The 26,431-nt window shown below is 40.0% G+C and overlaps 1 protein-coding gene across 4 annotated transcripts in view; it reads right to left on the bottom strand.

Moving 5' to 3' along the window:
• The window catches only part of ZNF507 (zinc finger protein 507), a 42,820-nt gene extending 22,153 nt beyond the window's left edge, over positions 1–20,667 (bottom strand). Inside the window, exons 1-2 of one of the 4 annotated variants that reach the window (XM_075282104.1) lie at positions 20,622–20,667; positions 911–2,844 (exon numbers count right to left, since the gene is read on the bottom strand). In XM_075282104.1, coding sequence (XP_075138205.1) covers positions 911–2,839 — 1,929 coding nt within the window. In that variant the 5' untranslated portion in view covers positions 2,840–2,844; positions 20,622–20,667. Of the gene's footprint in view, positions 1–910; positions 2,845–8,775; positions 8,793–15,735; positions 15,767–20,528 lie in introns of those variants that run through there. The other 3 variants (XM_075282105.1, XM_075282106.1, XM_075282107.1) reach the window with 3 other exon arrangements.
• Between the last annotated feature and the right edge of the window lie 5,764 nt (positions 20,668–26,431).

Below are 26,431 nucleotides of genomic sequence, written 5' to 3'. Positions count from 1 at the left end.
AACTTAGCTGTAGGAGAGATTACTTTTTGCGAGATGTGTTGTATTTATTCAATGGAAGTGCTTTGTGGTACATATAATTTATTGTTTAGAATTTAGGAATTTTGGGGGTGGGAATGGGAAAAAAAACCCATAACTTTTTATTGTTTCATTGTTTACAACGAAATAAGAATGTACACTTATTTCTACAGGCCTGCATGAATGTGGCAATACCAAATATATAGTTTAGTACTTAACATAAGATTGTGTTCATCTTTGGCCGAAGCACCAGGGGCCTTAATGAGGGCATTAGCGCGGGTCTCTGCTGTATAATACAGCAGAAAACCAGCAGTTATGGTGGCAGCTCAGCTCCTGAATGGTTGCCATATTTAAATGCCCAACATCCACCGTACTGTTACAGCGGATTTCAGGATGGGGATAAAGGGAGTCTGTCAACAGGAAAATCCGTATCAGACTAATAACAGTACCTTGTAAGGCTGCTTCTACACTTTCCAAAGAGGTCTTTCTTATTCTGTATTGCAACTCCATTTTCATGAAAATCATGTCATTTTTATGCAAATTAGCTGAAAAGGGATTTAGGGACAGTGTTATGCCTGCACTGTTCTGGTGACATCCGCTGCTTTGTCACACTTTGCTCTGGATAACCGACCCCCACTGCAGACACAGAGTAAAAACAAGAAACACCCCTAAAGCTATTTTCAGCTAATTTAGAAGACTAAAAAATACTCCTTTTCATGAAGATGGAGCTGCAATGCAGAATAAGAAAGGCATCTTTAGAAAGTGTAGAAACCACTCTACAAGGTACTGTTGGTTTATCGATTTTTCTGCTGACATAACTATTGTTGTGCGGCAACATTTATCTTATGTCAATACTACAAAATTCCCTAATCCAAATAATTCCAATAATCCATACCTTATAGTAGAAGAATTCGTTGCAGTGTTTGCACTCATACTTCATGGTTTTGCAATGGTTGATCATGTGATTTTCAAGGTCACTGCTATTTTCTGCTATGTGCTCACAGATCGGGCACTGGTAAGGCTGCCTCTGGCGATGGACACGCAAGTGCTGTTTTATGTAACCTTTGTTATCACTGGTGTAATGGCATAGGCGACATCGGTAGGGCCGTTCAGCATTGGGTAAATATTCCACAAGGTTACTACCAGAGCTTAGGTCACTGGTGCACTCGCTCTGGGCATTGTCCTGCAACTCTTTCAGAATGTCATCATCTGTAGCATTCTGATCTGTGCGCTCTCTTAGCTTCTCGATAACTTTAAGCAAAGACATGCTGATGCCCATTTTCATAGGCGCTTCTGTAAGTTCACCTGTTTCTTTTACTTCCTTTTGGATAAGAACATTATCATCTTCAGGAACTTTCGAAGAATCAACTTTGGGATGAGGTACTAAAGTAACATCCCCTTCTCCTTGGCCAGTGTCTGGATCAATGGAGCTTGGATCACGGATGAGCCGTAGACTGGTTTTAGGACATTCAACTATTCGGATGGGCATGGTTACCAATGCTTCTGCTGCCAAAGAGTGAAGCCTCAAACACTCGGAGTTTGTCCTCCTGCGTACAGGAGGAGAATTCTCATCAGTTCCTTCAAATCCAATGATAATTTCTTCACTCGCCACTGCATTCTTGTCTGCATGATAAACTTCAACAGCCCCTGCAAGCTGGGAATCATGAGGGACTATTTTCTTCTTAACATCCACTTCCGTACTGATCAAAAAGGGTTTCTGTGGACAAGATTCCTCAGCCCCTGGCAAGCGCTCTACAATTACATTCACATGGCCTTTGGTATTTTGGCTACAGCTAATAATTTTCTGAGCAGAGGACAGAAGACTTTCCCTAATGAGGTTATCTTGATCATTTTCAGATAAGGCCTCATCGACGACAACTACTTCTGTCATAGGAGTTGGGGTACTAGTCTGACTTAAACCCTCAGTCCTTTTGATCTGTACATCCATTGGCAACAAGTTATGCTCCTGAATGGTGTCACCTCCAGATACCTGAACATGCTGCTTGACGTATAGATTTTCTGACAGTACAGACTCACTTCCTTGTGGTGTATGAGCAACAGTGGAGTCCGGTAATCCGGCAGACTCATTTTCTTCCTCAAAGATAGGGTATGAAAAGTCAACCTCACCTGCATGTTTCCACGCATGGGTTTTTAACATTCTTTGTTGGCCGCAGGTGTATCTACAGATGAGGCACCTGTACAGACCATATGCTTCATAGGCATACCATTTTTTTCGCCCTGGTTCGCCGTCATTTGTACATGTGGAAACCTGCTTGTCTACTTGGGACTGTTCTTTAGTTTGTGAAAGAGCAGTGACATCGTTTTCACAGTGCGTTTTAATGTGATTTTCAAGTTCACTGTGGTTTTTAAAAGTCAGGTGGCACTCTGAGCACATTAGGATGATCTCATTATGTTGTCCATGATTTTTGACATGGGCTGTGAGAATATCAAAGGAAGGAGAGATAAATTTACAAAGACTACACTGGTAGAACATTACTTTTTTATTGTTTGGGGCAGGACTACTAACAGCCTGACCATCAGGTTTATCTTCCTTCATCTTCTTGAGGCAGAGGTTTGCCTGTTCAGGTTCCTTAGATGGTGTAATATTTACATCATCATCTGAGTAAGAGCGTTTTTTCGCTTCAGAACTTTTGCTTGCTTCTTGGCTTTTTACCATTGCTGTAAGTTTCTGGATCACATTGATCAAGGGCTCATTGCTTTTCTGTTTGACCTCAGTCGGGTGCATCAGGGTAATCTTGCCGTCAGAAAGTAGCTGAGTTCTACCTTCTCCTGTGTTTATACTACCACTTTCCTTATCTTCCATCACACCTGCAAAAATCCAAAATTAATAAAGTCACATACCATGCTGCATGAAGAATAACTAATGAAAATAATGTATTTGCAGATGCTTACATAGCAGCATATATGTATCTGCTGAATACCATAGTCTGCAAGAAGCTTGAAAACAAAGCACATTTCAAGAGGTTATGTGAGGATGAAAATTTTTTAACAGTGCAGCCAGAGAACTGTATAAACGTGCCTACAGTATGGAAGATTGTCCCCAGTGCTCTGATAACTCAATGTTCTGAAGGCTGCGCTTACACTGCATTTTTTTTTTTTAATGTGGGATTGCATGCAGTTTTTAACTGCAGCAATGAGCAGCATACTACTGTGCATTTCACTTGTAAGGCTAGGTTCACATTTGTGGTGGAGTCTTTGTTGCAGATTATAATACAATGTCCACCTGAGATCAGCAGACAAAATAAAACAAACAAACAAACAAACAAAACACTGCACACACGGCTTTTATGTCCTCCAGTTCCAGTTTTAAAACAACGGACACCATCATAGTTAATAGGGTCTGTCGGTCTCTGTATGTAACGGCTAATAACACATCGCTTTTTACTGAAACACAGTATGCAGTTACTATTTGCAGTAAAAAGTAAAACAGTGCATTTCACCTGTATGCTAACAAACAGTGAACCAGAGGATTTCATTTTACTGTCTGTTAGGTATACAGGTGAAATACACAGGACAGGTCAGGTTATCAAGTGGATATCAGCAGGGGTCCCACCACCATCACATGTTTATAGAGGTACAGACTCTTCACTATTAACCATGTACAGTGCCATACAATTATATAGTGACTACGCTTGGAGTCACAACTCAGCTCAGACATACAAAAATGTGTGGTTTAACCCCTCCCCCCCACAATTGTTAACACAAGCAAAAGCACAGGTGTGTTATAGTAGCCTAATACTATATTGCGCAGTAATCTGGTAAGATAATATACGTTTCCCTCAAACGACTAACTTAACCAAACTGAGGAAAAAAAAAAATAAAAAAAAATGTCATATTGTAGGCTACAGGTCACGGGTAGTCTGTCAGTAAAATCTTTTAAACATGTAGTAAAGGCATTTGGCTCCAAGCCATCACTTCACATGACAATGAAATACAAACTTTGAAGTGGTGACAACTCTTAAGATGTGACACGCACCTTCACTGTACTTGACAAAGCGACAAGTGTGCAAATACACTCAAGGTCTAGGGCACTACTTACAAATGATCAAGTAAGACATGTGAGAGGAGAAGAGTACAGTAGAAAATAATATTTTCCTATACATATGTATCCAAAATACTTGGTTTACAAATAGATATGACTTTCTATCATGCACATTTTTCTACATAGAATCCTGACATGTTAATTCTTGACACAGATTCCTTATGGAGACTGAATTTGCCACACTACATGCTACCTGCAAGTCTACTGCAGAAACCTGCTGGCAAAACACACTGCCTACATTTACAGTAGTACTATACAAATGGGTGGGGTGCACAAAACCTCAGCCATATGCAGCGGAAAAAGATTGCATGAAAATTACGTAAAAGTGAAGATCTATGTAAAGACAATATAGATATGTCTCCTGGAGTGTTCTCTGCATCTACAGATAAGACACATCCAAGGTGGTTCTTTACAGTAAGAGCAGTGAGGAAGAGCAACTCTCTAGCCAAGGAAGGTGTCATGGGGAATTCACTAGATGGGCTTGGATGCCTTTCCTGAGTGTAGTAATATTACAGGTTATGGTTATTAGATCACTGGAGAAGGATCCAGCAGATTTGGAGCCAGAAAGAATACTACATGCTATATTTGTGCAGGATGCCAATTTATGGGACAGCACAGCAGAGGCCAAAAGCACATACTTCAGAGACCAGACCTTCTGCCTGGTAAATATATTACATGGCGTACATAGATTTCCTCTATCTTATTAATGAGGAGAAAGAAAGGGTAAACTGATGATTTATACATATGGTGCCAATAATGTAGTTTTCACTCAAGACCGACCTAGCAATATTTCCTAAATCTGCTTATTAAAAAAAAATATAGTAGAAGATCCCAGCAATAGATGTTTCCGTTTGTTAAAGGTGGGAAGACTACATCTCCAACAATGCAATACAACAGAAGATTCTCTATACAAGTAGATCATGTGAGTGGAGTGTCTGGCTAACAAGAACATTAGTCATTCTGGTTGGGTATGGTGTGCATAAGAGGTCAAGATTCGTCAGACAGCAGTGAATTTGCCAAGGCTGCAAAAGTGATCTTAAAAAGGAAGTGTACACTTATTTCTCTTGCTTAAAGTAAGTAAAAGCAAGACATCATGAGATCACTTCCCTTTTCCCTGGCTATATTAGCACCACAGCAGTAACCACTGACAATACTGTGGTATGTGAGGGTGGCCGCTGGAAAGGAGGAGGAGGGGAGGGGGGTCAAGCCTATACTGCTTATCACCTACTCTGGAATGCTAATTCCTTAAAAGGCTAACCAGCCGCTCTCTAGTGACTCACAACACTGAGCCCATTGTAACCTATGCTACAGGAATAACACTAACAATTGTAGCAACAGAGTGAATGAAGCCAAAACATTCCCTGTACATGGAAGATTTACTAGTAACAAACACACAGGCACAGTGTGAGCATGGACTGAGGATTACACATCAATTACAGCACAAACATTTAGGGTGCAAAGCTGCAGTCACTTCAGGGGTCATAAAACATTGATTTATGCTGCTTTCACACTACAAGTCACAATGACCCATAGTCATTGGGAGACAGGGACTCTTAGCATCGTATATAACCATAATGCTAGGAGTTTCTCTCCCAGCTTAATGTCTAGGCTGGGAAATCCGCCATTCACACAGACAGAGGCCCATGGGACTTGGTAGTGTGAAAGCAGCCTAATGACAGAAGCATTATTATCCTAAGGATGGATAACCCCTTTAATTAAAGAGGAACTTTCAAGTCCTAATGAATGTGTGGTTTTATATACTGCTAGAAAGCAGATTTCCTGTCGGATTTCCTGATATGTGCCCTGGGGCTGGAGATATCGGTGCTGTTAAGTTTGGCACCGATTTCTCCCCACTGTCAGAAGGGCGTTCCACATAGCTCTTTTCATCAACGTCTCTCACCATCAGTGCTCTCTCCACAGGATACGCCTACCCATCATACATAGGAATTTACATGCTATTAACATCTAGCACCTCTCAGATACTCTACAGTCCTCTCTGTCGCCTATTTGTTCACTCTTCTGTACCAGTCTGGCCACCAGTTACTATAATGGATTGAGGCAGCTCCCCCCTCCACTCAAAAGATTCGTCGCAGGAGGCAGCAACTCTGGCACACGCCAGAGACGTTTTCTTCAGTTGTGCTCTAGGTGTGCTGAAGGTCTGTGCAGATACACCTGCAGACTTTCTCCAGTAAAAGTTTATGCTCAAGAACTTTAGCTCTGCCCTCACCTTGCCAAACAAGCCTATTTCACTGCTCTCATCTCTATCCTGTAACCCTAAAAGGCTCTTTGAAAGTTTTCACTCCTTACACATTCCCAAGGTGCAGGCGCCATCCATAGACATTAGTGCAGAAGACCTGGCCACTTATATCCATTACAAAATTGATGAGATCCGTCAGGATAACTGCCCAATCCACAGGTGGCATTGATCCCCTTACCCACCACATTTCAGACTGTTCATTCTCCTCTTTTGAACCTCTTACAGAAGAGGAAGTCTCCAAGGTACTTTCTTCTTTTCGCTCTAGAACCTGCAGTAGTGACCCTTTCCCCTCAAACCTTCTCCAGTCTCTGTCGCCTGCAGTCCATCATCTTTCAAACATGCTGTCATAACCCCGCTATTGAAGAAATCCTCCCTTGACCCAACCTGTGCTGCTATCGATCCATCTCTAACCTCCCCTTCATCTCCAAAATCTTGGAATGCTTGGTCTATTCTCATTTGATCCGCTATCTTTCTGCTAACTCTTCTTGATCCCTTACAATCTGGCTTCCACACTCTGCTGAAACGGCCCTCAAAATAAGTCTCCAATGATCTCCTGACGGCTAAATCCAATGGTGACTTCTCTTATTCTTTTGCATCTCTCAGCAGCAATAGACACTGTTGACCATCTATTCCTCCTCACTATGTTCCACTCTGTCGGCCTCACAGACACCTCACTCTCTTGGTTCTCCTCTTATAATTCAGACCACACTTTCAGTGTATCATTTGCAGATTCTGTCTCTTTCTCTCGCCATTGGGGTTCCTCAGGTCTCAGTCCTAGGCCCCTTGTTATTCTCGCTGTACACAGCCCCCATTGGACAAACCATCACCAGATTTGGCATATCATCTTTATGCTGATGACATTCAATTATATACGTCATCCTGTGACATCACCCCTGCACTAATACAGAACACCAGTGACTGTCTCTGTTGTCTCAAATATCATGTCTTTGCTCTATCTGAAATGGAATCTATCAAAGAACTACTACCGTTTCCACCATCTAAAAGACCTGTCCCTGATATATTCATTGCAGTCTCCGGCCTTACCACCACTTCTAGGCAGTATGCCCGCTGCCTCCGGGTTGTGTTTGACTCAGACTTTTCCTTCATCCCCTCCCCCATATCCAATCAAGCACTCCTGTCATCTCTACCTCAAAACCATCCCCAGAATCCTCCCTTTCCTTACCAGAGATACATTAAAGACACTTATTGTTGCTCTGATTCACTTTCACCTTGACTACTGTAACTCCATACTAAGCGATCTTCCCCTTACTAAACTCTCCCCTCTACAATCTATTCTGAATGCAGCGGCCAGGCTCATTTATCAATCTAGACGTTGCAGTGATGCCTCCGCTCTGTGCCGGTCCCTACATTGGCTGCCTATTCATTACATAACACAACATAAACTTATCACCCTCATCCACAAGGCTCTCCATAATGCTGCACCACCCTACATTTCCTCCCTCGTCTTTGAACGGAGAGCACGGGTTGGGCGATAGACACTCAATGACCCAAGACTAACATCCTCTATTATCACAACCTCCCACTCACGTATCCAAGACTTCTGCCAAGTTGCACCACTTCTCTGGAATGCTCTACCCCGGACAATCAGATTAACTCCCAAGTTCTACAGCTTCAAGCGCAAACTAAAGACACATTTTTTCAGACAGGCCTATCACAATTTCTAATGTAAATCCTTCTGCAGTTAGAATGCCTAAAACTGCTCTGCATTACCCCATACAATATGATGCCATTTCAGACTAACTTTATATGTCCAGACACCATCTTCACATTAAAGAACACTTGACTAGTGACTGTTCATACAGCTTTTTTTTTTTTTTTTTTTTTTTTTTTTTTTTAAATGTGTAATGAAAGTAACAAAAATGTCTGGACCACTATATAAGCAATGCTACCTCCTATGTCACCCCTGCTACCTCTTGTGTCACCTCCTCAACCTCAGATTGTAAGCTCTTGAGAGCAGGGTCCTCAGTCCCATTGTGTGAATTGACTATTTCTCTGTAATGTATCTTTTTGTCTGTACTTGAGCCCTACATTTTGTAAAGTGCTGCGGAATATGTTGGAGCTATGCAAATAAAATAGACTTGTACTAAAGGAGGGAGGGTGTTCCTCACACTCAGCACCATTGCTGGGCTGTAAGGAACGCCCCCTCTAACAGTACCAGGCTATGTTAGAATACAGAGTGGGAGTTCCTCACAGCGATGACACTAGACTGCGAAGAACACCCTTCTGACAGTGGGGAGATATTAATCTCTGCACCGGTATCTCCAGCATCAGGGCACATAGCGGGAAAACCAACAGTGTGCTGAGTTCAATGGAATATAAGACATGAAAGGTCCTCAATAACCACACTCTTTTCAATCAACACAGCCATATAGAATATGTATTTTATCTAGTACTCAAAGGCAAGAACATATCTACTTACCTGACTTAAAGAAGCCATGTAGCCTAAAAAAAAAAAGATTCCAAAATTTGAAATAATTTGCCATCCAGGACTAAAACTGAACTTTTAACAAGATGTTTGTCAATTACTAGTCACTCGACCATTCCATCAATAGCCATGGTATAGCAGTGTAATATTGCAATATTACGTTACCATGTAGGACCGGCCTAACCCACCTATTGTCGAACATGGCATTATAAAGAGTAGGGGATAAGCAGCTACCAGACATTTCTGACGACACTTGTCTCCAAAGGAACTCACTGCAGTGGTCATGTAAACCCAAGTTCTCTAATGCCCTGATGTTAGCTCATGAGCTATATTTTCTGGTTTCTCCAGCTGCATACACAAGAGATTCTGGCTAGGACATTGTAAGATAACCACAATGAAGGTACTTTGATAAACACTTGCACATGTACAATTTTTTTTTAATCTTCTTGAAAAGTGCACTTACTGGCCACCAATCCCAAAGACTGACACCATCCAGATGACGTGTTCTAGTGGGTATACACTGTACAATGAACAATTAAGATCTCTGCTTGATGCCAATGGATGAAAATATTCATAGTCTACATCCAGAGACTGTAAACCTACCCTGTTCATAAAGTGTAGGTTTATTAAAGCACAATTCTCCGCCTCAACGATAATATAAGTCAATCAGCACTCACTCAAAGGGCCTTTTGCAGAGTCCCATGCAAACTGTATGAAGGTGACCTATTCTTAAAGGGATGCTTTAAGCATCTAATAGTGCTGATGACAGTACCAGCAATAACAGAAAAAACAGTCACCTTCATAAACATTATGTCACTGCTGAAGCCAGTTGGTCATGTGCAGTTTGTGAAGAGACTATTGCTGAGGTCTGTAACTGGTGTTTACCTGGCTTAAATGGGACATCACTGCGGACGTCAGCCAGGGGCCTGAAAACAGATGACACCACTGAAAATGGAGGACTACATGTAGCACAATCAACACTAAGAAACAATCACTTTCATACAGTTTGCGTGGTATTGTGTAAACAAAGGCCAGGAGCAGAGGCCTATAAACACTAGAAATAAAGTTTTTTACTTACTGGCCCTGTTAGCAGCCCAACTAAAAGCTTTCCCAGCCCCAAACACACTTCATACTGATGATCTGCTCCTAGGATAGGTCTGTGGGGGGCTCAATACCCAGACCCTGTGCAGATCAGCTGTTCCAGCAGCCTCAAAGAGCTTGAAAATACTACAATGTATAGGCACCAGAATCAGCTCTGTTCCTATTTAAGTAATAACAGCAGAACTGCAGCCCCGTCCCTTGCCTTTAATACGATTGTTCAGTCTCCAATTTGCATACTGTCAACACAAGGAGCCTTACTACAGACAATGTTTTTGTCCCATAAAGAGTTGTGATCAGTAGACAAACAAGAGTTTGCTCATTTGCTGGCATCATTAATTGTTTACACCAGGCAATAATTGAGAATGAGCGCTTCTAGAAATAGTCATCCGCCTGTGTAAAAGGGTCTTAAGAAGAACAAGGATCCTTACACCTAGATATCCTCAGGACAGGCTTCTAGATATAAATTAGGAATGTTCTATTCTTTCAAAGCAAATGGTGAGGAGATGAAACCTAGAGTATTAGAAAGCTGCAAAACTGCTCATTATAAAATGATTAACAAACGTAAAATTTGGAAACTCAAATCTACATTAATATGGCATGACTGACTTCAACAATGTAATTTTTTTTTCATATAAAGGTAGACCGTAGTGTGTCACATTGATTGCTTTGCCAAGTTACACAGGGTCTTCCAAGTAGCAGAATGCACTATGTACACTGTATAATTATGGGCAGCTTTGCTATCCCCACTTCTAGCACATCTCCCAATCCTTATCTGTACATTGGAGCTGTGCCAGTAATTATACTCTACTGAGAAAAAGCCTGTGCTAGATGAAAACTCTATTTTCAGGCAGCGGTATTTAGAAGAAGTCTCTGTTCTGCTCTCTCAAATGGGGGATCATGAAACTAGGAGTATAGGTAAAACGTAACCCACGCCACGTGCTTAGCAACATTACAGAAACTGTCAAATCTTGAAGTCTAAGCAGCTGCTGAAAACCGTCTCCAGTTTGTTTCCGCAGAAATCGCAGGAACAAAAAAAGCAAGAGAGGGAGTGGGAGGAAGGATACTATTTTGAGCGCTCAAAAGCTCTCAAGCTAAGGGGGACAAACTTAGATGGATGCAGATTCCATGCATTCTGCAACAGCCATGATATCAAATATCAAGTTATCGCAAGATCTCCAAAGGTGGTTTGTTTTGAGGGTTTTTTTCTCACATGAACTATTGGAATATTCTTATTAACAGAGATATTCTTCGTTATAAGTATTAAAATATTAAATGAAAAAAAAGATACTGGAAAATTTAAAGTGGACATATAGTATTTCTCTTAGTATAGTGCCAAAATACTCTGCAGCACATTACAGACATTGTCAGTTACTGTCACATCTTGGGCAGTGTCAGGCAAAGGGGGTGCGATTCCGAGCTCGGACACGGTCCACCTCTGAATCCCACCCCTTTGCCAGCTCCTGCACGACACTGCCCACCTAAAAGTACAGAGCGTAAATAGTATACATACATCAAAGCTAACAGCATGGATTGCTCAGAAATGGTGGGAACTATATAAAAAAATTTCAACTGTGCAGCGTCTACTAACAGATGCTGAGAACTGGAGTTGGTGAAAGGTCGTCTAAGTCACAGACTCTGGAATCTCTTGTGTGTCTAGGACAATACCACAATGTTCTTCAACTACCTCATTTATGCAGAAGTCACATGTTGCAAAAATAGGAGGAGAGAAGAGGGGCAAAAAGGTTTTAGGCCCCACGTTGTGGAAACGCAGCTTTTTTGTTGCTGATTTTGTTGTGTTTTCTTGAGCCAAAGCCAACAATGGCTACAAAGGGAATGGGAAATATATAGAAAGTTCTTATACTTCGACCTTCTGCTCCTGACTTTAGCTCAAAAAATCCGCAACAAAAAAAAAGTTGCTTTTCCGCAAAACGGGGCCGCAGCCTTATAGTCCCAGGAAAGTGAATGTGATTTTACTTAATCTACACCCCAAATTGTAGAAAAAAAAAATCTGCTGAAAATGTGTGCGTGAATTTTACCTACAGAACACATGAGAATCCATCACAGATTTTTTTTAAAGGGATCCTATCATTCAGAAGTAATTTTTTGTCCCTAACTCTCCAGAGCCACCTCCATCTTTTTCAGGAACATCCTCTTCCTGTGTCTTCTTCCGGCGCAGGCTTTGAAACTTGTAGGCCTCGGGCAGAGCCTACTGTGCATGGCCACAAGAAAATGGTCGCTTGCTTACTGTGTAAGCGGTCATTGTTATTGTGGCCGTGGGCATGCGCAGTAGGCTCTGCCTGAGGCCTACAAGTTTCAAAGCCTGCGCCGGAAGAAGACGTTCCTGATGTGGGATTTGCCATTTATGATATATACTGTGGACCTGCCATAAATCTCTAAAGGTTGGACTAAGCACAGACATACAATATAACACTATAGAAACAACATTTCCATAGCTCCACCAATCAGATCTTTGGGAGTTATGGAAATCGATTAGAACAGCAATGCTTATCTGTTGTAAGCCCCTCCTTGATGGTACAAAGCAATTATTGGCAGCAATTTACTGATATGGGAAAAACCCTTTACATTTACATAATAAAGGGATTGTGCAGAAAGACATTAAAATAAATAAATGTCACAACCAGTCCCCCACCACTCTCATTGACTGACAGCAGCAATCCCATATGTCCACGTCAGGATGTAGGAAATGCCGAAACCAGCAGGTTACACAAAAGCATCAGAATGAGAGGATTGATGGAGTATGACTTATAGATAGAAAAAAGTCAATTCTTTCAGTATTGCCAGTATTTCATATAAAAAATGGTGTCTTCTTTTATGAGCAATGACAAACACCATGTATCGAATTTCACAGATGTCTTTATGAAGTGCCTGTGAGGGTTGTGGTGTTTGTCACTGCTAATAAAAGAAAGTCACCATTTTTTATATGAAATACTGGCCTAATTGACTTTTTTTTTTTTTTAAATCCATCTGAGAGCCTGGTTTGGAGACAAGACACCAATATGCACTTAATTCACAGGAGTCAAGTAAATCCTGCATTATTTGTGCGGCAAATTGATGCTCTTGACTTTGCTTAAACACAGCAAAATCTTCAACAAAAAAATACTGTGTTTGCACAACGTGGGGCCTTAAAGGGGTTGACCACTTTCAGACCAATATTGACAAACAAATGTACAATAAAAAGATATACAATTTTCCAATATACTTTCTGTATCAATTCCTCACAGTTTTCTAGATCTCTGCTTGCTGTCATTCATTCTATTACTTCTAGAGGATAAAACTCTGACCATGGTCATGTGATTTACGGTCCATGGTCATGTGACGAGCACACAGGTGCCATTGTTACAGTCACAGCACAATAATCAGACATCTGTCTGGTAATCAGCTGTGCACCTGTGAGCTAGTCACATGACCATGGACCGTATATCACAGACCATGGACCGTAAATCACATGACCATGGTCATATTTTTATCCTCTAGAAGTAACAGAATGAATGACAGCAAGCAGAGATCTAGAAAACCGTGAGGTATTGATACAGAAAGTTTATTGGAAAATTGTATATCTTTTTATTGTACATTTGTTTGTCAATATTGATCTGAAACTGGCCAACCCCTTTAACCTTAGGCCCATTGTACAATGTAGTGTGTATTTTCCGGTCCGCAAAATACTGTTTAGTGTTCAGTTTTTGCGGACCATGTGTTATCAGTGTGTCTTCAGCATCAGTACCGTTTTTGTGGACAGTATTGCTTCAGTGATTCATCTATATTTGCGGATCCGCAAAAAACAAACAAGCAAACAAAAACAACCCTTATGGGTGTGTAGTTAACTGTTCCACAAATACGGATAACACACGGAATACATCTGGGTGCAGTCTGTGGTTTTTAGTTTCTCATAGGCTTCTATGGGCGAGTCCATGCCACAAACCCTGAGCAGAATAGGACTTGCACTGAATTTTGCAACACGGACTCTCGCTCCATATACGGATCCGTGGAAAACACGGTAGTGTGCTTGAGCTCGTAGGAAATGAATGAGTCAGTGTGCTATCCGGGAAAAATACAGATAGGATACAGTCATCTGCAAGCGGCCTTAGAGAGACCACTTAATACGGTTTACTCATTTCACATGCATGCATTATTACTAGGCTTTACAGTCCTGTTCCAGAACAGTAGCATTCTATATTGTCCAGATGCAATCTCCAGATAGATTGCATCTCCACAAACAGCTATGGTGGCATCAGCAGCACCAGATCACAGATGCAGAGATACTTTACATTTAGCAGTGAGCACTGTGGGTGGATCCCGGTATGTATTCAGGATGTGGTTTGTTCAAGATTCATGAAACTAAACAATAAATTGAACTAACACTGATGGGCTGCCAGGGGCAAGAGATTTTTTTTTTGTTCGACTTAAATAAAGCTTTGTCATATGATCAGTTCTGGCATTCAGTAATATACTTAGCCTTTCAATCCCTCATTGTTTTCAAGATCTCTGCTTAAAGTCAGTGGATAGAAACCCCTATTGTTTTCACTCATAAATCAAAAACCTGTTGTCATGACCTAACACTGGTTTTAATGGGTTAGTCTAGGAAATCCTTTGTTAATCAAAAAAGTGGCAGCAAAAAGTTCACTCATGTTCTTAAAGGGAGCTAGATACAGTATTGAAAACTTGACCATGAAAGACATACCCTGTATATGTCTGACCTATTGGGGCCCCACCACTGAGATCAACACCTCTCTCTAAAATCAGCTGCACCAACCTCCTTGCCCTGCTAATAACCCAGCCACAATCTTACTGACAAGGCTTTTTCAAACCACCATCATGTATCTATGGCCTTAAAGTGGTTGTACATAATTCTAAAAAAAAAAAAAAAAAAAAAAAATAGCCATGTGGTTTCCGCATGAAAAATGTGGAGGGAAAAGTGCTGCTTGCAGGACTTTTCTCTCCACACATTTCATGCGGATAGAGGAACAGAATGGTCTGAATACAGATGTGAATTGGGCCTTCGTTTCAGCACCCAATATGCTAATTTAGCTCTGCTGTCAGGTGGGTGGTCCTTGCCTGTCAGCTCCATCCCAGGACCACTCACTGCCATCAGGCTCTGAAACTGACAGCACTGATTGGTCATCTATGGTGGAAGCTACAGAGAAAATTCCAACTGTACCAGGATCAGAGGAATGGTGCCTACTGAAGGACTGAAAGTGCTGGAGTTGGTGAAGGTGGAGTAAAGTCCTTTGTAAGATCTTTGCACAACACCCAGTTTGGCGTTCATGATGAAGCAATTTTTTTCCCCCCATTTCCACCTGAAAACTTTTCTATTTTCCATTAAGGCAGCTGTGTGAGGGGCTTGATTCTGGCGGGACTAGTTATATTTATAATGCCATTTTAGGGTCATAAAACTTTAAAAAATTAATAGCTTTTTTTTTTTTTTTTTTTAACAGGACTCACAGTTTGCTATAAATTAGAATTGACATTTAGTGCATCAGTACAATTACAACAATACCAAGTTTAACAAATTAATGTATTAACAACATAGCAATGTACATGTACGTGGGTCTTCATAAGTACCCCATCTCCCCTTTAGGTAACAATGGGAGTCTCCTTGGTCTACCTAATCGCATTTATGTCATGGTCATTTTTAATACCCTAAATTGTGAGCTGTAATATCTCTATATTATTACTGACAAACTACGGGCTGGGATCTTCAGCACACTCCATCTGCACAATGAAAGTGTATAGCACATCACCTTCACTACCTGGAGCCAACACGTAAATGCATATGGATGGAGAACAAGGGGTTAAGTAAATATTTGAAATCTTACTCCCACACAGTAAAATTACCTGGTCTTTTTTATGCAAACCTATCCTTTGCCGAATGTTTCCAAGGGGGGGCTAGATAGTTTACCTGTAGTTACATGGAAAGAATTAGCAAATGTTGGATGCCTTTACCCCTTCTAAGGCTAAAGCCCCACACAGCAGATCGCAGTGTAAAAGTGCACAGAGTTTTCCTCTGGGGACTTTCTGCTTCAATTATACCCATATAGAAACCATTAGCATTTCCGTAGGTATAATTGACATGCAGCGATTTCCAAAAAACTAGACGGTTCTGGAAGTCCTGGCATTTCCAATGTTGGCATTTTTCTGCAACATGTCCACTTTTGCAGGGACTGTAAAGTGTTGTAGTTTTTGGCATGCTGTTTACACCACGTGGGGCTTCAGCCTTAAAGCAGTATTCCTATTCTTCCTGCAAAATATCCCAACTAAACTTGTTTAGTGGGTGCAGTGGTAGAATTACTATTCTCTGAAATTCTCCTTGTAACCAGTCTATTATATGGGGACAGGACTACAGCCTTAGCAGGGGTGAACTCACCATAGCAGTCCAGAATTTACAACCCAATCCTCCTACCTGATTCACATGCATTTACTGATCAGGATGAATAAAAATCAAAACAAAACAAATGAATTTATGTACATGCCACTGGTATACTTATGAAGATGTCTTTATACAGCTACATCCTATTAATATTATAAATGTGAAAGTTTGTGAGTTTGTGTGTTTGGATGTTTGTATGTTCGGATGTTTGTTCCTCAATCACGGAAAAATCACTCCTCCGATTTGGCTGAAATTTTCCACAAACATAGTCATTACACTCGATTAAACAATAGGCTACTTTTCTTTACAATAGCGCACATACGTTTGTGCCAGGACCCCCACAAAACCCAAACTTACACCACCATCTCTGCAATCTCACACACTTTGGACCATAGCAAGCCACAAAATTCATATTGCCCTCTACAGCCTAGCCCCTAACCCCACACAATCACATATACATATACTTTACCCCTCACCTTAACGATACTCCAGGAGGCGATCTTTAACGCTCCGGAGCAGCCATGTTTGCCGACCCCCACCACTCTGACAATCCGCGACACCCCCCACCCATGTCAATACCCCTAGCCGGTCTAATAAATGCAAAAAAAAAAAAAGTTTAAAAACAGTAAAAAAAATATTAAAAAATAAATAAAAAGGATTAAAGATTCAAATCACCCCCCTTTCCCTAGAACACATATAAAAGTAGTTAAAAACTGTGAAACACATACATGTTAGGTATCCACGCATCCTAAATCGCCCGCTCTACAAAGTTATACAAATATTTTTCCTGTTCGGTAAACGCCGTAGCGGGAAAAATGGTCAAAAGTGCCAAACCGCCATTTTTTCACTGTTTTGATTCTGCTAAAAATTTGAATAAAAAGTGATCAAAGCAATAACATTTCCCGAAAATGGTAGAACTACAAAGTACACCCGTTCCCGCAAAAAAAAGACGCCCTATAAATCCCCGTACACGCATGTATAAAAAAGTTACGGCTGTCGGAATATGGCGACTTTTCAAAAAATAATTTTTTAACACAGTTTTGGATTTTTTTTAAGGGGTCAAAATGTAAATAAAACCATATAAATTTGGTATCTCCGGAATCGTAACGAAACGCAGAATACAGGGGACATGTCATTTTGGTTGCACAGTGAACGCCGTAAAACCAAAGCCCGTAAGAAAGTCGCAGAAATGCATTTTTTCTTCAAACCCACCCCATTCTGAATTTTTTCCCTGCTTCCCAGTACATTATATAGAATAAATAATGGTGGCATCATGAAGAAAAATTTGTCCCAGGAAAAATTAAGACCTCATATAACTCTGAGAAAACAGAAGAGAGAGCACCGCGCGGCACCTTGTGCATTACCCTTTTAAAGTGATTCCACAAAGTATTATTCAACATATAATCACCTTTAAGCGCTGTGAAGTGATCACAGCACTCAAATATCACTTCATAGACAAAATGGCTAGTAGCTGGCAGATCTTAACCGTGAAAACACGTATGCATGGTACTATACAGAAAAGGACCTATCCAACCAACTTCTACAGAAGTATCAAATGGATAAAAGGATCCGCGCTTACCAACCGTAGTTCTTGTTGCATTCGTTTATTAAAGCCTCACACACAACGCGTTTCGAAACCGGAAGCTGGTTTCTTCTTCAGGTGCACAAAGGACCAAAGGACCAGGTGCACCTGAAGAAGAAACCAGCTTCCGGTTTCGAAACGCGTTGTGTGTGAGGCTTTAATAAACGAATGCAACAAGAACTACGGTTGGTAAGCGCGGATCCTTTTATCCATTTGATACTTCTGTAGAAGTTGGTTGGATAGGTCCTTTTCTCATATAACTCTGGGAGCGGAGAAATAAAAAAGTTATGGGGTTTAGAAGGAGGGGAGTCTAAAACGAAAATCAAAAAATGCCATCGGCGGGAAAGGATTAACTTCAAATACTTCTGTCCCAAAGTCACTATGTAAAGTTTCTCACAACATCGTATATATAGCAGCTCTAATACAAATTAACTTCAACACAAAAGTCTCAAGTATTCTCTGAATTACAGCAAAAACAAGATACAAAGTTACATTTCATATCCCATACCATATACACACACTACGAAAACCTTACCCGCGTCTGTATATACCCACTTCTACAATCACCGCAGATGAAGTCGCGGGTACCAGCTAGTAGATATATATGTATCTATCTTTAATACCATTTGCAGCTAATATTATATTGTCTGGGAAATGCACTGTAAATTAAAGGGATTTCACATTAACAATATTTATCCCCTATCCATAGAAGTGTCTAATCACTGGAGATCTCATCAGCGGGACCCCAAGTAATCATGAAAATAGCGGTCCACAAACAGCTTGTGTGAATGGAGCATGCATGCATGGCCACCAATCCATTCACTTTTAGGCTATGGCATCATTCATGTTAGAGAATGGAATTCCATTGTGACCCAAGGCTGTTCAATGCAGCTCCATTCTCTAACATGAGTGTAGCAAGTCAATCTTTGGTCGTGCTACAGTAGTCATGGCTAAAGTCACCATGTAGTGGTAGCCTTATGGGACTGAACTATCTCCATCAGGCATTTCCAACACGCCTGTGTTCCATCTGTTAAAAAACCTGCGCATGTGGGTATTTCCTGACATGAAAATGGACATGTGAATAAAAGCAGCATAGTGAGTTACGATGCAGTGAACTCCTTATTAGTACAGTAGTGATCTGATCAAACTGTCAAAAGTGTGAGGTCAGTACTTTAGGAATCCAGTCACTCAGGAGCCAACTGCATCATAACTCACCGAATGGAGTAGTGGTCACATGTGTGGAGTATCGTTCCTTTCACACAGGGAACTCACTCCAAGTGATCACTTACCACCCATATTGTAGACAACCCCTTTAGGAACACAAGAAGCACAACTTGTTTTTCTTGTAATTTACAAGGTATCAATCTGTTCAGACTGGAGAGAACTGTTGCAAACACTAAGGGTCAATGCACACAGTTTTTTTACGCTGATTTTGACGCTAAATCCGCCTCCAATCTTTGCTAAGCTTTTTTTTGGAGGCTGATTTTGAGGCGGATTCAACGTCAAAATCAGCACCAAAAAAAACTGTGTGCTTTGACCCTTAGGGTATGTTTACACTAAGGAATTTGAGGAGGTCTTAGGTCTCAAAATCTTCTTCAAAATCTGTCCTTATGCTGCCTCCCATTGTTTTCAACAGGAACCATTAACAGGTGCTTCTATTTTTTTTTTTTAGCAAGCTGAAAAAAGGTGAGCTAAGCTCCATCTTGCCTCAGATTCCTCCATGTTAACACATCTTAGCAGTAAGATACAGTAATACAGTGAAACCACCCAAAACTGCATAAAAAGTGGTCACTTAGAGAGGTGGTCTTAAAGATGGTAGTACAGAAAACCTGTCAGTAATGTCATCTGGATAAAGAGGTGGTCTTCTGGAGAGGTTCCACTGTATTAGGCTCTTCTATCACCTTCTGTCAGATAAACATATTGGAAGTATTCTGAAAAACACCACTGCTTACAATACACTCACCGCTAAGAAGCAAAGATCTTGAAAACGTAGCTTAATATAAAAGTAGAATAAAAAAAAAATTGTAAAACTTTTCAATACACAGCAAAGAAGCTTTAACTTTGAAAACTACATAAAAGTAAAAGCCCACACAAGTCTGCAGTAGTTGTATGTGAGCGAACTACAACTCCCAGCATGGCCGGATCCCCATTTAAGGCTCCCCAGCAGCTTCTTTACTTACTAGAGATGGCAGATTACTTCTTCTAACCATCCACAGGATATTATTGTCAGATTATGTCGCTTATTTCTGTATTTAATGCCTGATCTATTCTCTGACCACACCACAATCTTATTCACAAGTCATCCCACAACTTTACCCCTCTCTAGCAGTCCCCATAGAGCCAGAATGATAATACTTTATGCACTAAAGTGGGAGAAGGGTTAAGCAATCCCTGTGTGTGCTTCGTGAGGTCCAGGCAATGCAGACATTCTGGGACTTGTAGTTTCACAAGAGTCACATGAGCCGCTCTGTGCCTGCGAGACCCCGGAGATACACGGTATGATCAATATTCACGGGGTAGACGCTCGGAGCCTTTGTTTTGGTCAGGCAACGTGACAGCATTGAAAGGGGCAGGCCCCTCACTGACACACACAGTAGAGGAGGCTCCAGACACGGCCTGTTACCAGCTCCATCTTCCCCTCAGACCCCTCTCCCTTACCAACCCTTCACCAGAGAATACCTGCGACATCTCCCCCTCCTCCTCCCGCCGGCCCTCCATCTTAGGATAAGCCGAAAAAGCTCCTTTACCGTAAAAGAACCCCAGCAAACTCACTCTCTTTCCTCTCAGGCGTTTCAAAATGGCGGCGTGCAGGAGGTGGATCACGTGACTCGACATGACAGGTCAGGTGGGCCTCGGCTGTGACGTCACCGGGGGCTCGGCGGGGAAGCTGGGAGGAGTGGAACAAGAGGCGGGAAGTGGTGGCGTGGCCGCCTCGGATACCTGGCTGCTGTTACTGTAGGTGACTCGTGAGGTGTGACTAACCAAAGTGACAGGAGAATTGGCAAAAGCAACTAAATACATGCAATCAATTGTAAGAAGAGCACAGTGTCCATTACACTGCAACCTGTAGCTATCCAACTGCAGTGAAACCACAATTCCCAGCATTGCCTGAGAAGGGACACATGCTGAGACTTGTAGTTACTCAGCAGACTGCAGCACCTCAGACACCGTCGTGGCGCAGTGGATTTTCTTGGCTGCCCTCTGTTGGCGTTCATTACAACGCTCTCACAATTTACAACTATTATTGTATGGAATTCAGGTTTCCTTCCTCAGGCAACAAATAATAGAAACCTATGATAAAAAATGCAAATGTGTCCCAAATTTCAGAGAGAAGAGCTGCCTCGGGCAATTAAATAAAATTTTTGGATGAATACGTCCATAATTTTACACCGCGACCTCGTCAAATTGTTCTATTACCGCCAAACACTCGGTGACGGTGTGATGCAAGTCCCTTATATAGACACAATGGTCAAATCCTTTATAAATGACTGTGCCCTAAGTGGCGCTGCGCTCGGCCATGCAGCACATGCAGTTTTTCTCCACATTTCTTTTTTTGTTATCTTTTTCCCCTAGAGACAATCAGTTTATTATCCCTGTATAAGTAGAGGCAGCGTTGCGCCATCCTGTGCCGAGCCCGACAAACTCTAACCAGCTTTTCATATCGCTTAAAAAAAAATAAAATAATAAAAAATAGCTTTTTTTTTCTCTTCCCCACAGCCAGACTTTCAAATACAATAAACCGCAAAATATATCCAATTTGAAGGGAATTTCAACAATTCCCTGATTAAATTTTGATGGGGGCTGAAGACCTACCCAAGCGGGCTGATAACCTGACTGACATTTGGAATAATTATTAGTATTTAATTACGGTTTTTATGAGTGACACATCAGTGAAGCGAAAGGGGGTAATTATTCGGTCGTGAGTGACAATTTTTTAAAAATGTATGCTTGTCACTGACAATGATGGACATTTGCTAGGCGTAGGAATCGAAACCTGCCATGGTTTGTTGGCCAATATGACTGACATTAAGGGTTTCGTAGAAAAGCTGAAACTATAATGAATCGGTTATAATATTTATGAGTGACAATCTAACAATGCATAGGGGTCTCAGTGTGGACATGAGTGATACTATTTAGATGTAAGTGAGATTCACATGCAATAAGGGCTGGTATAATAGGTCTGCATAGCTTGCACTTTATTCCCAGCTGTCATGCACAGCTAGCATTCTTCATTAAATGTCACGCGATGGCAGGTATGACAGCGGGAAAGTAAATGTGGCCTAAAGGTGCGCTTCAAGACAATATGCATAATATATTTCACCATACATTCGTATTTTAAAAAGAAAGTAATTGCGCTGCATGGTAATTTTCATGTCCTGCCAACCATTCTCAACATTTGCTAGCAGCGAATGAGATTTTTTAAGGGCCCTGCTGCGTAAAACGGCATTAGGAAAGTCAGCTTCTGACTAAAATCCTTAACTATTAAAATCCACAACTATCTGAAAGTTGTACAAATGCCGCGCTGTCTGCCTTTACTGCGTATCAGTAGAAAAACATGGTACGTGCTGGGAAAGTGGAAGCGGGAAGTCAGTATTGTAACGATAAAGGTCCTTATAGGGGAGCAACATCCTGGGGAGTTCAGTTGTTTCAAGGCTTGCAGACAAGACTTCTTTTAGCCCTGTAAAAAAAAAACATTTTTTTTTTTTTTTTGGCCTGAAAATATCGGTGGGGAAAATATGTGACTGGTGCATCCCTATTTTGAAGCGCAAAAAAAGAGGTAAATGATTTTATTTTGGTCAAAGGAATTAAATCAAAAATAGAATGTATTTTATCCATATACATTTCTTTAACATCTTGAAGCTTTAACTCATGACCTGGTACTGAAGCCAATTTCTAGCCTTGGAGAAATATCATAATGGGCAAATCCAAGCAGAATAATAATCTGTGTATCCTTCCAGTCAGCCCTATGTGTCTCCATTCCTGAAAGTGTAAGTGACATTCAGGACAGTTTTGCATTCCAAAAAGCCAACTCAATAACATTTATCTCACTGCTATTGAGAAGGTCCTAAAATTTTGACAGTTTTTTTTCTGAGTAACTTATTTTTTGTTTTTTAAAATCTTATATATTTTTTTCTAATATTTATTAGGACATTTTAGTAGAAAGGAGAAAAATGAAAATAACATGGAAGATAATGCAAAGCTACTGTCAATAGCAGTGTAAATATAGGTATCACTAATGGTCAGGTTAGCCATGTGCTTTCATATCTATTTTATCTAACTTTTCCCCAGTATAACATTTGAGGGCCCTGGACTTAGAATTGATTATTAAATAAAATTCATTTAGTAATTGAATTTCTCTTTATCTTTTTATCAGATGTTATACAGATGAAAGAGTTACTGGACTGGATGTGATAAACTGAAGTCATCTGAGAAACTTCTACAAAGCACTAAACTAGCGCTGCAGTACAGTATATGGTGGTCAGATCTATTATACAGCTCCCAGAGATAGGTATGTGGACTAATATACCTATGTATGCCATTGTATCTCACAGATATCGAATGAAAAATATTCTGGAATGATTCAGCACATATTACCCATATTACAAAGGTTTTTTTTTCGCTATACATAGGGCCCAACAGCAGCACATGACATGCATATTGTACTTAACATGGACACATAGGGCCTCCAAGTGCCTCTGTTCAGGCACTTGAGTTCTAGGCCATGGTTACTATGCATTTTGTGACTCAGTCTGTGGCTGTACTGAAATGTCTGTTTGGACATTGTCATACAGATTTGATGCATTTTTTCTGTACAGTATTAAGCTTCCAAACCCAACATACTGCACATTTCTATTTCCAGCTTTATTAGAGGAAAGCAAACTTTTATCCATGCAAGAATTTAGAGAATGATGACCAGGTATACCTGTAGCAAATCTCAAGCTATAGGCCTTAGAGGAAAACTCCTTTGGGCAGCCATTTACAGCATTACATTGTCAAAATATCTATTTGGGGTAGCTGTTTTGTTAGTAAAGGTAAAAAATCCCTCTATGTCACAGGTAGGAAAGGCAACTAAAGCATTAGTACCCAACCAAACATCTCTATATCTAAAGATACTGGACTACTGCAAGAGCAACTTGAAGAAGATGAGTCAATGGCAGTCACACTGGAATTTTATGGTTCTGAATACATGTAGGCATTAGTTTACTTTTTGCTCCAAGTCAAACAGCAAGAAAAGCCTATTATTTAGAAAATAATATGCTTAAACACTTATTTAGTATAAGGAAAATGTTTGTTCTTGTACAGTGTTAGCCAGTGGGTAGGAAATATAAAAAAAACAAAAAACTTGATAGTCTTCAGTAGTTGATAACTAATAATGATGACAGATTACAACGTTTCGGAACTCTCAGCTCCTTTCTCAAGTAAATTTACTTGAGAAAGGTATCAACTACTGAAGACTATCAAGTTTTTTGTTTTTTTTATATAAACACTTATTTATTTTTTTTTTATGTAGGCGCACACAATATTTATATTGATATCTACACAGATACAATTCAGAAACCGAAAGATACAGAAACATCACATCAGTTATTTTCATCTCAGATTAAAAATAAAACTAGCGGAGACAAAAATAAACCAGCACTGACCTTGAGATGGCAGCAGAATTACAGTAAATCCTTTTCTGTGTTGCCCATAGCACATAGCCGATTAAAGTGGGCTACAGATGAAAAAAAAAAAAAATGATTGTTATAATTTCATTACTAGGACATTCAGTCAATAAAATGTATTCAGAATGACATGCACACTGTATACAATTCTTATTAGTTATTAGGTACATTTAAAATTCACACTTAACCCCCTGTCTTTTAAAACGGGTTTTATTGCAAAGACAATACAGTCCGGAATGATGTCCATAACATCCACTAATCCTTTGCAACCTCTGATATGTGCTCTACACTATATTCATATAAATGATTATTAACATAAACTAATAACATGCTCAATATGCTCATATTTGCTAAACCAGGCCAGTTCCACACAGATAGGAAGTCCTAAGCGCTCTGCAGGCAATATAGTATTCTTCATAAACAGTGAAATAAACCTACAGTAATCACTGGAGCTGAATTTGCTCTGCATTCTAAATGAAACAATATTTTTATTACCTCCATAGACATAAAATAAGCTTACGTTTAACGAAATCCGGTTAGATTTTTATTTGGATCTATGGGGTCGACATAAAAAATTGCAGTGTTTTACATCCCATGCAGTGCTATATAGCCATAATACAAGTTTTATGATATTTTTATCAGCGGTTTGTTACAGCGCACAAATATAGTTAAACATTGCCAATAAAATGAATAGTGTTCAAAATGTTCTCTAATCCTGGCAGCAGTGCTCTTTGGGTTGAGGTAAATATTCCCTGTTGGGCTTCAAATGTTTAAGGTTTTTAAATCCAGGGTTTCTTTAATGTTTAAAGTTGTTAGGTCTGTATATACTATTAAGACACATATTGTGGAAGGTATGGAGCAACTGACAGGTTATCATTTACTTGCACACACATATACAGTATATAAGTTTGTAATTTTGTCCAGATGCTTTTTAAAAAAAAAAATTGTCCAATGTATTGCATGCTATTTAAGTAAAGTGCGAAATTGTTCTTGTGACCACCCCTCACATTCAACAATTGTAACAGTTATGGTCTAGTTTAAGTGCACAGGAAGTTCAACGATAAAAACAGTCAATCAGGTATACATAAAAAACATCGCCATTGCTACCTGTACATTTTGGAGCACAATACATATGCCTCTAAAAGCTAACTTGAAATATGGCAACCTATACAATTGTGTTGAATATATCATAACTTTTTTAAACCACCAATGATTTATTTGAAGCTGTAAATGTATGGTTAATTTTTTAAAATTAATTTGACTTATTACTTTATTTTCTCCATAATTTAAATGGGTACATTTTCTGATTTCTTTTCTGTTTTTCTTTCTATTTTTTACTTGGTAGAAGTGGTTAAAGATGATCATATATTATACTGTGTGAGTTTTTGCTTTTTCTACAACAGAATGTGTTGTAATGAGTAGGTGTAGGTGTGTGTGTGTGTGTTTGTAAACCATTGGTGAACGATCGATCAGTTGAAAATTGACTCTGAGCATCTGATAGACATTTCCATCAGTACAGTCATCGTACATATGCCGCTTATTTTAATGGATGTATTAGCATAAAGATCTATAATATTTGTAATTGTGTTTACATTTAGTACTGTTGATTTTTACATATGCACAATAAATATGTTTCAAAGAGATACAATGATTTTAATGTTTTTTTCAAATCCACTGTGCTTCCCCAGAAAATCTGCAACTTTACATGTGTTTTTGCAGTAGCTTGTGTTGCAAATTCGGCATAGTTTCTCCTTATCTTTATTGCAAGAACTGAAAATATGCACCGCACTCATATTTGGAATTTTTTTTATACTACACATAGCTGGGGTTTTAAAACCCCCAACTCCCATGTTTTGTACTGTGAAGATCTATGGATGAAAATTTGCAACATTTCCATCTTTAAACATAGTCTTAAGG

The sequence above is a fragment of the Leptodactylus fuscus genome, chromosome 7 (genome assembly GCF_031893055.1).
Source record: "Leptodactylus fuscus isolate aLepFus1 chromosome 7, aLepFus1.hap2, whole genome shotgun sequence".
Lineage (NCBI taxonomy): Eukaryota > Metazoa > Chordata > Amphibia > Anura > Leptodactylidae > Leptodactylus > Leptodactylus fuscus.
The sequence above is the reverse complement of the archived record's forward strand: the minus strand, read 5'-3'. Positions and strand labels throughout refer to the sequence as shown.